This window comes from Mytilus trossulus, chromosome 2, assembly GCF_036588685.1.
Source record: "Mytilus trossulus isolate FHL-02 chromosome 2, PNRI_Mtr1.1.1.hap1, whole genome shotgun sequence".
Taxonomy (NCBI): Eukaryota; Metazoa; Mollusca; class Bivalvia; order Mytilida; family Mytilidae; genus Mytilus; species Mytilus trossulus.
Window position 1 is genome coordinate 42,037,380 of NC_086374.1, and position 17,196 is coordinate 42,054,575.

Here is a 17,196-nt window from a genome sequence, read left to right on the forward strand (position 1 = left end):
GGAGTTATGTACCTTCAGAGCTTCTCCATGTTATACACTTGTGAAACTTAATATATAGACGAAATTTCGGTACTATTGAAATGAATCTACATCTCACAAACAGGATGCATGTTTAAACAACGATTTTGAGTACTCACCTAACAAACTAATATAAACGTATGGCAATATATAACCATGAAGGAATTTAGTTTTTGTCAGACGCAAGAACTCGTCACTATCATAAAGTTATACGTATATATGCATGCAGTTTCAAATATCAAGAACAAGCGGTCGATGTCGATAGTCCGTTTTCTAACTGTTCAGAGTTAGACATGTCACTTGTTCATTCTTGGAAGCCTTCATATTCCCCGTCCAACGATGGGAACTCTTTCTGGTTGTGTTGACTATAAATGCTTGTATGGTAATTATGTCGTTTATCTGTACAACTGGTTGCATTTCCTCTCCTTTCCCAACAAACAAACTAACGAAACGCTACTAGTCTGCTTTCTCTGAAGCTCATCATCAATAGCACTTATACGTAAGGAAACTTACATGTATACTAATAATGATTGTTTCAAGAACAACGATGTAGGGACGAACTATTCTAAATTCGTCAATATCAGTTATGCATGACTAACATATAAGTTTTATTACAACTACTGTATTATTTATTTGAATTAATCACAGATATCTTGTTCAACATTGCACAAATATTATCATATAATTTTTTTTTTAAATGAACAAAATCCCCCCCCCCCCCCCCAAAAAAAAAATAATAAAAAATTAATAAATTCTTAGCTTAGATAATTGATATTCTTTTCACAAAAAGTTCGTGTAAATAATCCAATGAATTTAATTATGTAAGAATGAAATGCTATAAAGAAACCAAAAAAAAATCATGCATGTTAATTGTATGTTGTATTTTTTTTTTCAATTAAAAACTTTAAAATTGCGATAGTTTTACGAGCACTAAAACACAGCCAGATTTGAATACAAGTTAAGAAATTCCGGTAAAGTCATTGATATCAAACAGATGTGCAATGGTATATCCTATCAAATTAGGTAACATTGCATTTAGTTTTTATTAAAGATTAAAAGTACTACTTTTTTATTTCATATTTGAATATTTACGATAATTGCCGCTAAGAAAGTAATCAAAAATTGTTTCATTTTATTTTTACACACTTTCGGAATAACGAATCTGAATTTTATTTTATCTTAATTAATTTACACAATTATCTTTATTCTCATCCTGTATTAAATCTTAGTGTATTAAAAACGGCACACGTTTTCTGATCATTTCTGTTTATCCTTTCCAAATAACAACATTCATACCTGTGTACGGTTGAACTCACACCTGGGGCTAAATAGCTACAAGGTAAACGAATTGACCTCAGCCGAGAAATATACAGCGACCTTTACAAAATAATATACACACTCTGCTCACACATTAGTTGCATTGAAATGATCATCAAAACAATAACGGTAAATAGAACGGAAATATTTTCAGTTAAATATCAGTAAAAATGTTCAATAAAAATTTTATAAAAAAATCTCAACAATAATAAATGAAATTTATTCGAAAACATTTACTAGAGATAATTTTATAGGATTATAGGACTTCAATTCAATTAATACAAAACGGTATATGCATATTCATTTTCGTTCATTCTTATATTGTGGTTAATAACTACGACCATTCGTCAGCTGTGCGCTTTTAATTACGTATATTGTCGATAAGCTATAAGAGTTAAACAGATTTTATTTTTTCCCAGAATTCAACAAATCGGGCTAATACGTCACGACCCACTCGAGAATTCAACAAAAAAAGTTACAAATACTTGATTTTCTCCGTTATTAGAAGGAATATAAATTTAAAACTTTGCAAATGTGTTTTTTATGTTAAGATGAATATAATTAGATGATAAGTAAAAAATCGCGGAATTTCCCTTTAAATCAAATTTTGGTTGTGAAAAATATCTTAATATTGTTAAAAATTTGAAGATAGCCGGAGTCTAACAAGATTTCGCATATCTGCTCACCATTTACTTATAGAGAGAGGTAGATATAGTAATACTCCCCGACACAATAGAATATGTAAGAGATGTTCTAGTGTAGTAATGAGGTCGAAGATGATTCACATTTTCTTTTCAACTGTGATAGTTTATCAGATCAAAGGAAAGACATGATAACAATGATGAAAAAATTGCTGCAAGAATTTTCAAAATCTTGACCCTAACCAAAAACTGATATGGTTAATGAATAATAAAAAAAATATATACAAGTACGTTGTAGCACATGCTTGAAATTAGTCTGCATGGGTTCATAGTTACACCATCAAAGTAAAACGTTTATGTGATGTCGGTTCAATTTTTACTGACTGGTATCTTCTTAGGGCAATTATATGGGAAACCAGATACAGTGCTGCTTGCTTTGATACCGGCTTTTTGAAAAACGATCATTGCCATAATTCAGCCAGGTGAGACAGTGTTTTCTCAATACTGCATTGCTCTCTATTCAAGGAAACACACAAGTATGATAATGCACCCATAATTGGTTCATTGTCAGCCTGGGTATAAGTCTATAACTATGCTTTTACCCAGTTTTGCTCCCAAAAATCCACAGGCACTTGTTTCTATCCATTGGAAGAACCACTATCAACGTATATTTACGCTCGTAAATATACGTTGATAGTGGTTCTTCCAATGGATGGAAACAAGTGCCTGTGCAAAAATCTTAGGCACTGGCTACGGTCATGACGGTCATACCTGCCAACTTTTGAAAGTGCCCATGGGGGTTGTAGTGCACGACAACAATTTCAAAAGTTACAATTCTTTGCAACAACTATTTTGCGCGTGCTGTTTTGGGGTCTAGAAAAAGTGTCATATTTGTAAGATGAGCTTACATATAATTCAGAATGGAAATGGCTTTTTCTTAAGTTTATTTGCATCATTCTAGTTATTATATATCAGCAGAAAACATGTAGCTGTAAGACCAAGAATTGTTTTCATGTGTAAGGATACCAAATAGTTGTTGACTTTTCCAATTTAAAATTATACACAAAGAAGGACCTTTATCAGGTTGGGAACAACACATAGGGATACCCCCCTCAATGTTAGGACATTAACAACCACTTTTTAAGTACAAATGAGCACATATTCATATTATTTGAAGAAAAATTTCCCAAAGAACTATACATTTTATGATCTATCTGGTATGATATGGTCAACACATGTCCAAGAATTTTGATATGTTCTTGGCCTTATATCTTCTTTATTATTCAAAATAATTGGACCCTTCATTTAGAAAAGCTGTTCCAAATTTAATGTCAGAATTTCCCATTTTTAAGTTAATAAATCTCAGGGCTCACGCTACCAGGAGACTTGGGCGAAGAAGTCGCTTTCCTGACCGTCACTTCGCTTTCCCCCACCCCTAAAAGCGAAGACAAGTCGCCCTGTTGTTTACGATACTCGCTTTCAGTCGCCTCCGTCATCGGACATTTTCAATTTTTACCAAGTTGATGAAACATCAACTTTTTATTGATAATTAAAGAAATTCAGACATAAACGATTCATTATCTTATGAAAAGAGGTTGATGCATTGTTTTTGCAGTGTGTAGCAAGTTATTTAATTAAAATACAACTTCTTATCACTTCTTGCACTTCCGAAAGTTCTGGTGCTTGTTACTCGAAAACGTACATCAACCTAACTTTTGGCTGCACAATAAGTTTGTTACTTCATTTAAACCTGCTAACAGTTGCCTTCAGTAAATCCATTTATTGCATTAAAAACGTCATGATCCTTTCCAAATAACTTGTCAAACATCGTTTATTTTTTGTAAATTTTCTTGCAACCGTCCGCCATTGACCGATTTCTAAACTACGGATCTGAAACGGACCACCTATGACCGAAATCCGTATTTTTACAAAAATTACCACGAACGCACGGATGGAACAGCTGACAGAAGAATATTGATCCCAAAAGGAAAAATTACGCATTCCACACGCATTAAAAGACTTTTGGTTACATCTAATAAACTCATCATTGATTGGTGTATATAATTCCCTATAATTTATATGGATTGTTGTAAACTATTGTAAAGTTGCTTAACTCTTAGACTATTACACTAATATCAATATATTATGACCCAGCTTACCTTTATATATCTTTTGATGAGAAACACTGAATTTCATACACAAGATAGTTTTTAATAAAATTGTAATTGATATATATAATACTTTCTTTACCTTTTTAAAAAATTTTTTTTTATTTAGTGCTAAATATTTAGTTGGTAGTTTCTCACAAGGACCTAAGTAAAATTTAAACAACTTTTAATTTGAAATGTTACTTTAATTGTATACTCAGATATGAATTGAACAATATAAAAAGAACATTATTTACAAATGACCTCGTTTATATAAACAGTAAAATCCAAACATTGTAGCGCACCGCACGAATGAGCACTTCTCTTTCAAATCTCACCACTTCTCCCTATCAGTTTCAAAAAGAGAAGTCACTTCTCCCTATAATTCTGAAGTAGTGTGAACCCTGAATCTACATTTTTCTATGTTATTTTTTACAAGAGTAAATGACCCCTTGACTAAGGGTAGTCCCTCATTTCAGGGATTCCTCATGATGATGTTGTGAAAAATAAAGAATAGTACATGTACATTATTCTTTAAACATGTTAAATGATTTGATAATTTAATTGAATACATAAATAAAATTATTTTACAGCAAGTGTAATGTCAATATATTAGTGAATAAACATCATTGAAGTTTGTCAATCAGCCATTCTTTTATTCTTATTCTGTGTAAGAACTTCCTTGCACATGTTGCAGGTGAAAAATCGTTTGCCATGTTCACGATTTTACTATTTTGACCAACAAACAGAGGAATACAACACAAGTTCAATATCTAGCATGTTAAAATAATCTTGAGAGAAAACATTTTTGATTGGCTGATTAATTTGATCATGAGAAACATACATTTTGATTGGTTGAACACAATTTTCTTCCATTGGACACAGTTCAAAATTGGGAACAATCATACTTTTCGTGTAGATTTTCACCAAATTGTGTTTTAGAGGTTTTTTCAGGAACATGATCGTGCAATCGTGACAAAGGGTCAAAATCGTGTAGTACACGCCTAAATCGTGATAGTTGGCAGGTATGTACGGTTACATGGAAATATTACAATAATAAAAAAAATATTGTTACATTAGAGACTAATTGCCAGAATGCAAAGTTGGGTAAGGAGCTGATTAATTATGAATGTAACAACAATTATTGAGGCTATGGTTACATTGCGTTATTGTTACATGAAAAACAGCAATGTACGCTAGATATATTAAACTTAAATCTTCTATAGTTTTGTTGCTTTATTTTTTCATATATATATGTACTAAATAGTACTTGTAATAATGATAATTAATAATTATTTATTATATATATATATTCTACAAATGATCATGATGATGTTTTAATAGTTTTACGTATTAATGGATTTGATGTTCTTTAAGAAGATACCACATGTACTTCAGATTAGTAGTGCCAAAGGTGAAACAAATAGTTTAATGGTTTGTTGTTGAGAACTCAGGCTGTGAAAGTGTTCACATTTAAGTATTCAACTGCACACCTACTCTTATTACTGTCCTTGTACTTTGAACAATGGAAGAAGAGATTCATATTACCAATTTTGTTTTGGGTGAAAAATTAAAAACTTGGGATGCATTTGAAACGAAACTGAAACGAAACTGAAACAATATCAAGACTCAAATTTCATACAGCTATACAAACACAGTTCTAAAAAAAAATATTTTATCAAAAGCAAAGTTTTCTAACTGTGAACTAAAATACTGTGAACTTCTGTATACATGTACATGTATCCATGGTGGACATAATTTCGTTTCAAAATCAGAGAGAGCTGAAATGTGTCGGACTTAAACATTCAAAAACCACTTACTTAATATGTAGAAACTGCCATTGTAAATAAAAAGAATAAAGCAATTGTATGTAATAATTGTACATGTATGTATTGTATGTACATGTATTGTAAATATAAAATAAATGTCTTTAACTTTTATTATTTAGTACATACATGTATTACTAGTCCCATCGTGCATTGCTGTTTTTCATGTAACAAAAACACGATGTAACTGTAGCCTCAATAATTTTTGTTACATTCCTAATTATTCAGGTCCTTACCCAACCATACATTCCAGCATTTAGTCTCCAATGTAACAATAATATTTTTGTTATTGTTACATTTCCATGTAACCGTAGCCAGTGCCAATATCTTAAGTGAAAAATTGGCAAAATATAAACAAGCATATTTTATTGTTTTTTTTTACAATAAGTTGAAGTGAATGCATAACAGCACCCTGTGTCAATGTGTGTAAAGTTTCACTTTCTTTTCCATTTTTCTGTTTTTAATTGATAGTTTTGGACTGTCTGGACTGTTTATGACATCGCCATTGAATTCGAGTCCGTTAGGTAAATTTAATGAAGTTTAAGTCCAATCAACCTGAAACTTAGTTTACTTGTTCCTTATGATGTGATCTTTCTAATTTTAATGCCAAATTAGAGTTCTCACCCCAATTTTATGGTCCAATGAACATAGAAAATGATAGTGCGAGTTGGGCATCTGTGTACTGGGGACACATTCTTGTTTAGAACATAAACATATTACCGTATTTCAATTATTTGTAAGAAATGATTGAAAAAATAAATATTGATATCGGATGTAAATATTTTGGTAAAATGATATGACTAAACATCAGAAAGTATTTAATAATAAACATGATAAAAGTGTTATTTCATCAGAATGAAGTGTGTTTATTCATACAAATTGATATTTAATAATTATATACATTTTTTTTTGTAGTTGTTATATTCTTTCAAAGTTTAAAAGTCAATGTGCATCTTCTGCTTTCTTTTCACAGATGTCAAAAGTTGTGGGATGCAATTTTGTCGTGATTCAATACCAAAAGTAACAATAAAGCCTAAGATTAGACTGGGGCAATTTGTCATGATTCAAAAGTATTAATAAAACATAAGGGTAGGCATTAATAGGCATACAAAAATAGGTCATGTAGGGAAACCCTTTACAAAGTACTTTTTATTTGACCTCAGATTAGCTGACCACTGACATTTCTTTGAATTTTTCAGTGGTGTTGTAGTCCTGACCAACTGATTTTGCTGCAATCAACAATGGACGGTGAAGGTGATGTGAAGATGGAAAGCATGCCTAGTGCGAGCAATGGAAATAGTGATGTAAAACCACCTGTGAAAACTTCAGTCATGGTTATGCCAACTGGACCTGCTCCCATGATATCCAATAAACATCCTGTCATGCATCTAAATGAACTCACACAAGAAAGTAAATTTGAATTAGTGTCTGAAGACAAGGAAACTGGCCCAAGCAACAAGAAACGTAGAGTCTACACTATGATGTTGATGTGTAAAAATGAAAAATTCCAAGGAATTGGTCAGAGCAAAAAGATTGCTAAAGAGGAAGCTGCTAAATATGCTCTGCTGAAACTGTTTAACATCCTGTATATTCCAGGTAAGTCTGTTGATAACTGTTTAACATCCTGTATATTCCAGGTAAGTCTGTTGATAACTGTTTAACATCCTGTATATTCCAGGTAAGTCTGTTGATAACTGTTTAACATCCTGTATATTCCAGGTAAGTCTGTTGATAACTGTTTAACATCCTGTATATTCCAGGTAAGTCTGTTCATAATTGCATCAAAGTTTTAAGAAAAATCAAGATATATAGGTAGTATTTAACTTGATTAATACATGTAATAGGAAGAGTTGAGTACTTACAAAACACCTTGGAAGTCAATACCCAGGTACTTAGGCCAGTAATGTATTACTTGTTTTATATTAGCCCTGACAGAATCAATAGGCGAGGTAGGAAAAAAGTAAACTATATCATGTATATTTTTGTAAAATATTTAACATGTTTAACAGACTAAAAAGACAGTTAAAGATGAAAATGAACTTCACTTTTATATACATGTATATGGGTGGAATCAGAAAAAATGAAGATTTTAACATATTGGGGCATATTGTTTCCCCCATTATATTTAGGAAAGTAAATTAAATGTCAAACCAACAAGTTCAATACCAGCTAACTTGCAGCCAAATTTCATTTAGATATCTTGTACCAGCCGAAAGTTTTATTAAAAAAACATGTCAAATTTGTCAGGAGTGTGACGCTTTTTGTGTGACAGGATTTTTTTTTAATAATTTACATGTTGAGTAAAAATTATTATGATGAATGCATGTATATGAAGATGGTTTATAATCATTCACAATACTTTGTTTTGTAGATTATAGATTGGTGTTATCATTGCACAAATATTATGTAAATAAATATACATTGTGAAAAGGTATGTACCAAAAATTAATTTGGGCAAAATTTGATAATTTCTAAATTAAAGTGTTATGGTTGTATTTTAAAGGAGTATATGTGTGTAAAACTGGTAAGTATTTATTGTATACATGTATAAGCTATCCATAAAAGGCTATACAGACATCCTGAGGTGCATAATTCACATATTGGATTAACTTCTATACAAGCACCCAAAAATGTCAGGAGTGTGACAACTGTCTTTAAACATGTACTAAATTTATATATTGCTTTTCATCTTACATTGTTATTTATTTTTCAGAAGCACCTGTTCCATAGAGAAGAAAAACATTTATTGCAGCTGTGATAATCTATATGTTGAATCTACACACTTGATTTTTAGATGTCAGGAGTGTGACACTTTTTTTATACATTCAATGACATTGTTTAAATTTTAATTACATATTAAAAAAAATGATCCATTGTTACTTGGTGTCAAAATTTTGATAGAAGAAGGTTAGTAAATACAAAATTTAAACAATATATGTCATTGAATGTATAAAAAAAGTGTCACACTCCTGACATCTAAAAATCAAGTGTGTAGATTCAACATATAGATTATCACAGCTGCACTAAATGTTTTTCTTCTCTATGGAACAGGTGCTTCTGAAAAATAAATAACAATGTAAGAAGAAAAGCATTATATAAATTTGACAGTTGTCACACTCCTGACATTTTTGGGTGCTTGTATAGAAGTTAATCCAATATGTGAATTATGCACCTCAGGATGTCTGTATAGCCTTTTATGGATAGCTTATACATGTATACAATAAATACTTACCAGTTTTACACACAAATACTCCTTTAAAATACAACCATAACACTTTAATTTAGAAATTATCAAATTTTGCCAATATTAATTTTTGGTACATACCTTTTCACAATGTATATTTATTTACATAATATTTGTGCAATGATAACACCAATCTATAATCTACAAAACCTAGTATTGAAGAATGATTATAAACCATCTTCATATACATGCATTCATCATAATAATTTTTACTCAACATGTAAATTATTAAAAAAAAATCCTGTCACACAAAAAGCGTCACACTCCTGACAAATTTGACATGTTTTTTTAATAAAACTTTCGGCTGGTACAAGATATCTAAATGAAATTTGGCTGCAAGTTAGCTGGTATTGAACTTGTTGGTTTGACATTTAATTTACTTTCCTAAATATAATGTGGGAAACAATATGCCCCAATATGTTAAAATCTTCATTTTTTCTGATTCCACCCTTATGTTGATTAATAAAAAAAGAGAACATATTCTATATATTCAATAATTTCATGAAATTTCGATAGAATTGCCTTCTGGTTTTTGATACTTTTCTTCCAACATGTGATAAATGCATTCATATTATATATTTTTTGATATATATGATATGTGTCAAATATGTCAGGAGTGTGACAAAATCCCAGAAATGGATGCTTTTCTAAAAAGATGATTACTTTAAAAGTGTAGCCTATATTGGTATATTTTTTTTTGCTGATTGTTACCAAAAGTTGCGTCTTTAATGGAAAGGTGTTTTTGTTAATATTCTTAAGTAATTTTTTTCTGTATTTAAACTTTTATAACCAGGTCATTCATATTCTGCCATACATAAAGTGCTAAAACAGGATTTTTTTCAAATTGATGGCGATAATGTATAGAGAATTTGGTATCCAAATGTTCCTTAATCAACCTGGCATTAATAGGAAATATGTTTATGCTTTTAATGTATTCTTAATTGATGTAAATCATGTGTATATGTTTAGTTGTATTTGTTCAAATTACTGATTTTGTTAGTTATTAAAAGTTAAAATTATTCTTAATGTCTTAATGCTTTGTCTGGACACTTAAGTTTCATAAAATAAATGATATGGTGAAGGTGGTGAGACAAATCCTGAACCCCAAAAAATATGTTTATTTTTGACCATGCTCGTCACACTTTTGCCTCATTTTTTCTGATTCCACCCATTATGTAAATGTTAAATTGCAGTACATATAACATGTATAAAATATATATATATATGTAAATAAAAATAAGAAGAAGATGTGGTATGATTTCCAATGAGACATCTCTCTCCACAAGAGACCAAATGACAAGTACACTTTTTATGTCTTATTGTCATGATGAATGCTATAATAGTTGTATTTCATTAGCTCAAACTAGTTGAAATCATACTATAAAAAGTTTATAATTCAATTACAAAAATTAAAAAGAAATAACCTCTGATTCACTTTATGACTTAGAACATGCTCATGTACACAAAAGTGTTAAAGAACTTAACTCACTTTTAAAATCAGGTCAGACAAAAATATGTAACAATATATAACGGGAGTTGCAGTTAACAAACAACAGTTACAATTAAAACAATAAAATTATACTTTATAAGAGAATGCAAATTATCAAAAAATATCCTGATGGAGGGATATATAAATCGTTTTGTCATACATTCATGACATTTAAACAAACATAAATGCTATAGATAATTTTTTTCCAGATGCTAGCATGTCTTCATTTGTACCAGAGGGTATGGTGCTAGGAAAGAGACCTGGGGAAGAGTCACCTCAAGCTGCAGAACCAGGAAGTAAAAAGAAAAAGAAGAATAAGGAAGCTGAAGGTCCAAAGAATCCCGTGATGAGACTGCATGAGTTACGTTCAGGTCTTGAATATGTGGTAGAATCTCAGTCAGGTCCAGTACATGCCCCTGTGTTCGTAATGAGTGTAGTTGTGGATGGTCTTAAGTATGAAGGGTGTGGCAATTCAAAAAAGAAGGCAAAAGTTGATGTGGCTTCAAAGGCACTAAATGCTGTAGAGCCGCCTGTAGCTGAACAAACTATCAAATGTGAACCATCTACTACAACGTAGCTACGTTTATAAAAAATCTCTGTAAATATAATTATTCAGTGTGGAAACATTTCATTTGGTTTTTGTTATGTTTAGTACCAGTAATAAGTGTTTTTACATAACTTAAATGCAGCGTGCTACACAATGGTTATAGAATTGCATTTTATGTATTGTCATTTTAAAGTTTCAAATTGATAAGTCAATTTTATTTTTTCCCATTCATATTTTATCAATATTTGAATGGAAACATGTTATAGAAAAAAATCCTGCTGTCTGTGTATATTGTAATTTATTCAAACGAAAATTATAGACTTTGTTAGAGGATAGTTTTAAATAACATGAGCGTGCATATGCACTTTCTTCATTGAAGAAAATATGACATTTTCAATGTCAGTTACTTATTATGTTGTTTTTGTCTAGTTTTTTAGCTTTGTATTTACTTGATTTTCATATTTTTTGGTACTACACTAGTAACTAAATTTTATTGTGAAAAAAAACTTAAAAGCTTATTATTTGGTTTCAAGTCAACAATCTAAAATGACCATTTATTTTATAAGGACAATTGGAAACAGTATATGGATGATCACTTTTGATCATTGGGACCATTTATCTTTTTTATTTCATATCCCTGGTGCAAAACCAATTCCTGATAACTATTTTCTATCATCAGTCGTACATGTATTACAAAAATGTATCATCAATAAACAAAGTTTTAGAAGAATGCCAGGTCAGACACTTGCCTTATAACCTCTGACCTTTGTGTTATCATACTTATCATGGGCTATCATCACATTTAATGAACTCCTTGGGATAGTTGAATTTATGTATCATTTTTCTTCTATGGTAATAGAGTAACATAAAGTTGTATTGTATATAAATTAGTTTGTTTGTATTTCATTCAAAAGTCATAGGAATTCCACCCTTATAATTCAGTTCCTTTCTTTTTTTTTCACTATCATTATTTTTTAGATAAGTTCATTTTATCCTTTTTTACCTCAATACAGAGATAACATTTTTACAGAATGGAAAATTTGTCTTTGTTAAAATAAGTCCTTATCATCAATTGGCCAATTAAACACAACCATGAGGTGTAAGTATTATATAATATACTGCAAACAAATTTAGGGAATATTTAAACATGCCTTAGTATTTTAATGAAAACTTCTGTCTTTATACATTGTACCAAACTTGAACTGTCTGTTATGTTGATTATGTCTTAAACAAAAGTTTATAGATCTTTTGTCAGATGATTGCTTGTTTTGTTTTATTGGATTGCCTTCTCAATGATGTAGATGATTTCTTGTTTAATATTGGATTGCCTTCTCAATGATTTTTTTTTATACGACCGCAAATTTAAAAAAAAATTTCGTCGTATATTGCTATCACGTTGGCGTCGTCGTCTGCATCGTCGTCCGAATACTTTTAGTTTTCGCACTCTAACTTTAGTAAAAGTGAATAGAAATCTATGAAATTTTAACACAAGGTTTATGACCACAAAAGGAAGGTTGGTATTGATTTTGGGAGTTTTGGTCCCAACATTATAGGAATTAGGGGCCAAAAAGGACCCAAATAAGCATTTTCTTGGTTTTCGCACTATAACTTGAGTTTAAGGTAATAGAAATCTATGAAATTTTGACACAAGGTTTATGACCACAAAAGAAAGGTTGATAGTGATTTTGGGAGTTTTGGTTTCAACAGTTTAGGAATAAGGGGCCAAAAAAGGGCCCAAATAAGCATTATTCTTGGTTTTCGCACAATAACTTTAGTTTAAGTTAATAGAAATCCATGAAATTTAGACACAATGTTTATGACCACAAAAGGAAGGTTGGTATTGATTCTGGGAGTTTAGGTCCCATTAGTTTAGGAATTAGGGGCCAAAAAGGGACCCAAATAAGCATTTTTCTTGGTTTTTGCACCATAACGTTAGTTCAAGTAAATAGAAATCTATGAAATTTAAACACAAGGTTTATGACCATAAAAGGAAGGTTGATAGTGATTTTGGGAGTTTTGGTCCCAACCGTTTAGGAATAAGGGGCCCAAAGGGTCCAAAATTAAACTTTGTTTGATTTCATCAAAATTGAATAATTGGGGTTCTTTGATATGCCGAATCTAACTGTGTATGTAGATTCTTAACTTTTGGTCCCGTTTTCAAATTGGTCTACATTAAGGTCCAAAGGGTCCAAAATTAAACTTAGTTTGATTTTGACAAAAAATGAATCGGTTGGGTTCTTTGATATACTGAATCTAAAAATGTACTTAGATTCTTGATTATTGGCCCAGTTTTCAAGTTGGTCCAAATCGGGGTCCAAAATTAAACTTTGTTTGATTTCATCATAAATTGAATAAATGGGGTTCTTTTATATGCCAAATCTAACTGTGTGTGTAGATTCGTCATTTTTGGTCCTGTTTTCAAATTGGTCTACATTAAAGTCCAAAGGGTCCAAAATTAAACTAAGTTTGATTTTAACAAAAATTGAAATCTTGGGGTTCTTTAATATGCTGAATCCAAACATGTACTTAGATTTTTGATTATGGGCCCAGTTTTCAAGTTGGTCCAAATCAGGATCTAAAATTATTATATTAAGTATTGTGCAATAGCAAGTCTTTTCAATTGCACAGTATTGCGCAATGGCAAGAAATATCTAATTGCACAATATTGTGAAATAGCAATTTTTTTTTTTAATTAGAGTTATCTTTCTTTGTCCAGAATAGTAAGCAAGAAATATCTAATTGCAAGAATTTTTTTTATTTGGAGTTATCTTTCTTTGTCCAGAATCAACTTAAATCTTTGTTATATACAATATACAATGTATATTCACTTTTTACTACCAACTGATAAATTAAAATAATCTTTACCATTCGGTGATATTAAACAAGCAGTTTTTTTACATCTTAATATTTTATGATGTATTTAAATGAGTAGTTATTGTTGCAAACTCCATTAGAAATTTTAATTGAGATTAGTTTTAGAATATGGGAAAGGGGGATGTGATTAAAAAAATTGGGTTCAATTTTCTCATTTGAAATTTCATAAATAAATAGAAAATTTCTTCAAACATTTTTTTGAGAGGATAAATATTCAACAGCATAGTGAATTGCTCTAAGAGAAAACAAAAAAATTTAAGTTCATTAGAACACATTCATTCTGTGTCAGAAACCTATGCTGTGTCAACTATTTAATCACAATCCAAATTTAGAGCTGAATCCAGCTTGAATGTTGTGTCCATAATTGCCCCAACCGTTCAGGGTTCAACCTCTGCGGTCGTATAAAGCTACGCCCTGCGGAGCATCTGGTCTCACCTTATAGATAAGTTTGTCATCAACACATTTATATAATAGTACTAACTGCTAAGATTTCACACAAATTCATATTTTTTTTACATTCAACAACTTTTTGTTTTTATAACATAGTTATATTGTTCATGATCAAAAGATTATTTTGATGTCTGAGGAAACAAAACTTGATAATAGCAAGATAAGCTATAATTTGTACGAGTTATCATAGAATTGACAAATAAAAAGTAAACAATGATGTGGTTACTTGTTTGATTATCAAATACTTTTTACATCCCCTATCACTATCTGCACTTGGTCCTCTATGACATCCATGTCTGTCATTGATTTTTACATCCCCTATCACTATCTGCACTTGGTCCTCTATGACATCTATGTCTGTCATTGATTTTTACATCCCCTATCACTATCTGCACTTGGTCCTCTATGACATCTATGTCTGTCATTGATTTTTACATCCCCTATCACTATCTGCACTTGGTCCTCTATGACATCCATGTCTGTCATTGATTTTTACATCCCCTATCACTATCTGCACTTGGTCCTCTATGACATCCATGTTTGTCATTGATTTTTACATCCCCTATCACTATCTGCACTTGGTCCTCTATGACATCCATGTCTGTCATTGATTTTTACATCCCCTATCACTATCTGCACTTGGTCCTCTATGACATCCATGTCTGTCATTGATTTTTACATCCCCTATCACTATCTGCACTTGGTCCTCTATGACATCCATGTCTGTCATTGATTTTTACATCCCCTATCACTATCTACACTTGGTCCTCTATGACATCCATGTCTGTCATTGATTTTTACATCCCCTATCACTATCTGCACTTGGTCCTTGACATCTTTGTCTGTCATTGTGAAATCAACAGTTTTCCTGACATTTTTATGATCACACTCCAAAAGAGGGATACACTGTTTGCAGTCTGTTCAACTGCCCTTCCATTCATGTCTCTTCCTGCATGTCCTGTGTCCCATAAAATTTTTGTCACACTGTTCTTAGGAAATGCAAATCAGAGCTTCTTGAAATTTGGTATCAAGCTTCATGTGAGAATACTATTAAAGCTGTGATGGTTTCACATTCATCAGTCATCAGCTTCCTGTTTTATTAAATAAGAATGTACCAGTATTCTTCTTAAATGTGTAAACTGTATGAATTGTGATATGACTCCATATAGGAGCAATTTCATTTGAAAGACTTAATTGTCTTGCCTTGATGGAGTCAGAAGCGAGACATAGGTATGCTGTTTCCGGTGTCAGCGTCAACAATGTATTAGTTTGTGATTAGGTCTAGTTTATGGTGAACCAAAAGTGGTAGGTCAATCATATTTGGTATGCAGTTGAATAAGCATTGGCACATCTCATTACCATGGAGATTATTTGGCCCCACCCCCTCAGTCATGGTCTATTGACTTCAAAACTTTTGCTTATCTTACATGTATTACTGTGGATTCATTACTATTCGTTGGATACCAATTTTCGTTGATTTGGTGGGTACAGGTGAACCACGAAATTAAATGTTCAACGAATAATTCATTTTCTATAGGCGTGTATGCATACCTCAGAAAAAACACGAAATTAAATATCCAGGAACATGCAAGTTTTCCTTAATCCACGAAATTTGGTACCCACGAAATTAAATGAACAAACAGCAGTTTGTGATTAGGTCAGTTTATGGGGAACCACTAGTGGTTGGTCAATGATATTTGGTATGCAGTTGTTTAAGCATTGGCATATCTCATTTCCTTGGAGATTATTTGGCTCCACCCCCCATGTCATGGTCTATTGACTTTAAAAAAAATTCAAGTTATCATGTATTGGTTTGTGATTGGGTCAGTTCAAGGGGAACCATTAGTGATAGGCCAATGATAATTGGTATCCAGTTTTATAAGCATTGGCACATCTCATTTCCATGGAGATTATTTGGCTCTGCCCCCTAGTCATGGTCATTGACTTTGAATATTTGAATAACTTTTGTAAGGTGTTAAAGTATTGCTATTTTGATTTCAACATTTGCATAATTAAATTTTAAAAAGACCAGACTTATCTCTGTGATAACAGTTTCTTTTTGATGGAGAAATTGTAAATGCAATATGTCCAGGTCAAGAAACAGTATTTAAATGTGGCTATTTTGTTGGTTTTCCCGTGTGCATGGTTTTACACAAGTATTTTTTTATGCCCTTTATAGCTTGCTGTTTGGTGTGAGCAAAGGCTTCTTGTTGAAGACCGTACTTTTGTTTTTCTTTTACAAATTGTGACTTGGATGAAGATTTCTCATTGGCACTTATACCACAACCTCTTATATCTTTAAGATTCAGCATATTTAAGAATCCGAAAAATTTGTTAAAATTAAACCAAGTTTAATTTCAGATACTAAGGACCTTTTTGGGACCAGTGTGAAAGCAGAGCATCTAAATATACCGTTAGATTGGGCATATAAAAGAAAATCAACATTTTATTTATTGATGAAATCAAACAAAGGTAAAGTTTAAAAGACCTTAATGTAGACCAATTCAAAAACGGGGCACAAAACTAAGTTCAAAATACACATAAGATTCAGCACAACGTCCACAAGTATTCAAGACTTTGAATTAAACCACATTGAAATTGCTCAAGAAACAAGTATTACAAAAGTATTGTTTTTTGCCCCTT

The 17,196-nt window shown here is 31.4% G+C and overlaps 1 protein-coding gene across 1 annotated transcript; it reads left to right on the forward strand.

The window, feature by feature from the left end:
* The first annotated feature begins 2,490 nt into the window (after positions 1 to 2,490).
* On the forward strand, positions 2,491 to 14,770 carry LOC134707281 (double-stranded RNA-specific editase 1-like). The gene is made up of 3 exons (XM_063566918.1): positions 2,491 to 2,512; positions 7,149 to 7,545; positions 10,892 to 14,770. The coding sequence occupies exons 2-3, from the start codon at positions 7,191 to 7,193 to the stop codon at positions 11,257 to 11,259; spliced, it is 723 nt and encodes a 240-aa protein (XP_063422988.1). The 5' UTR covers positions 2,491 to 2,512; positions 7,149 to 7,190; the 3' UTR covers positions 11,260 to 14,770.
* Positions 14,771 to 17,196: the final 2,426 nt, after the last annotated feature.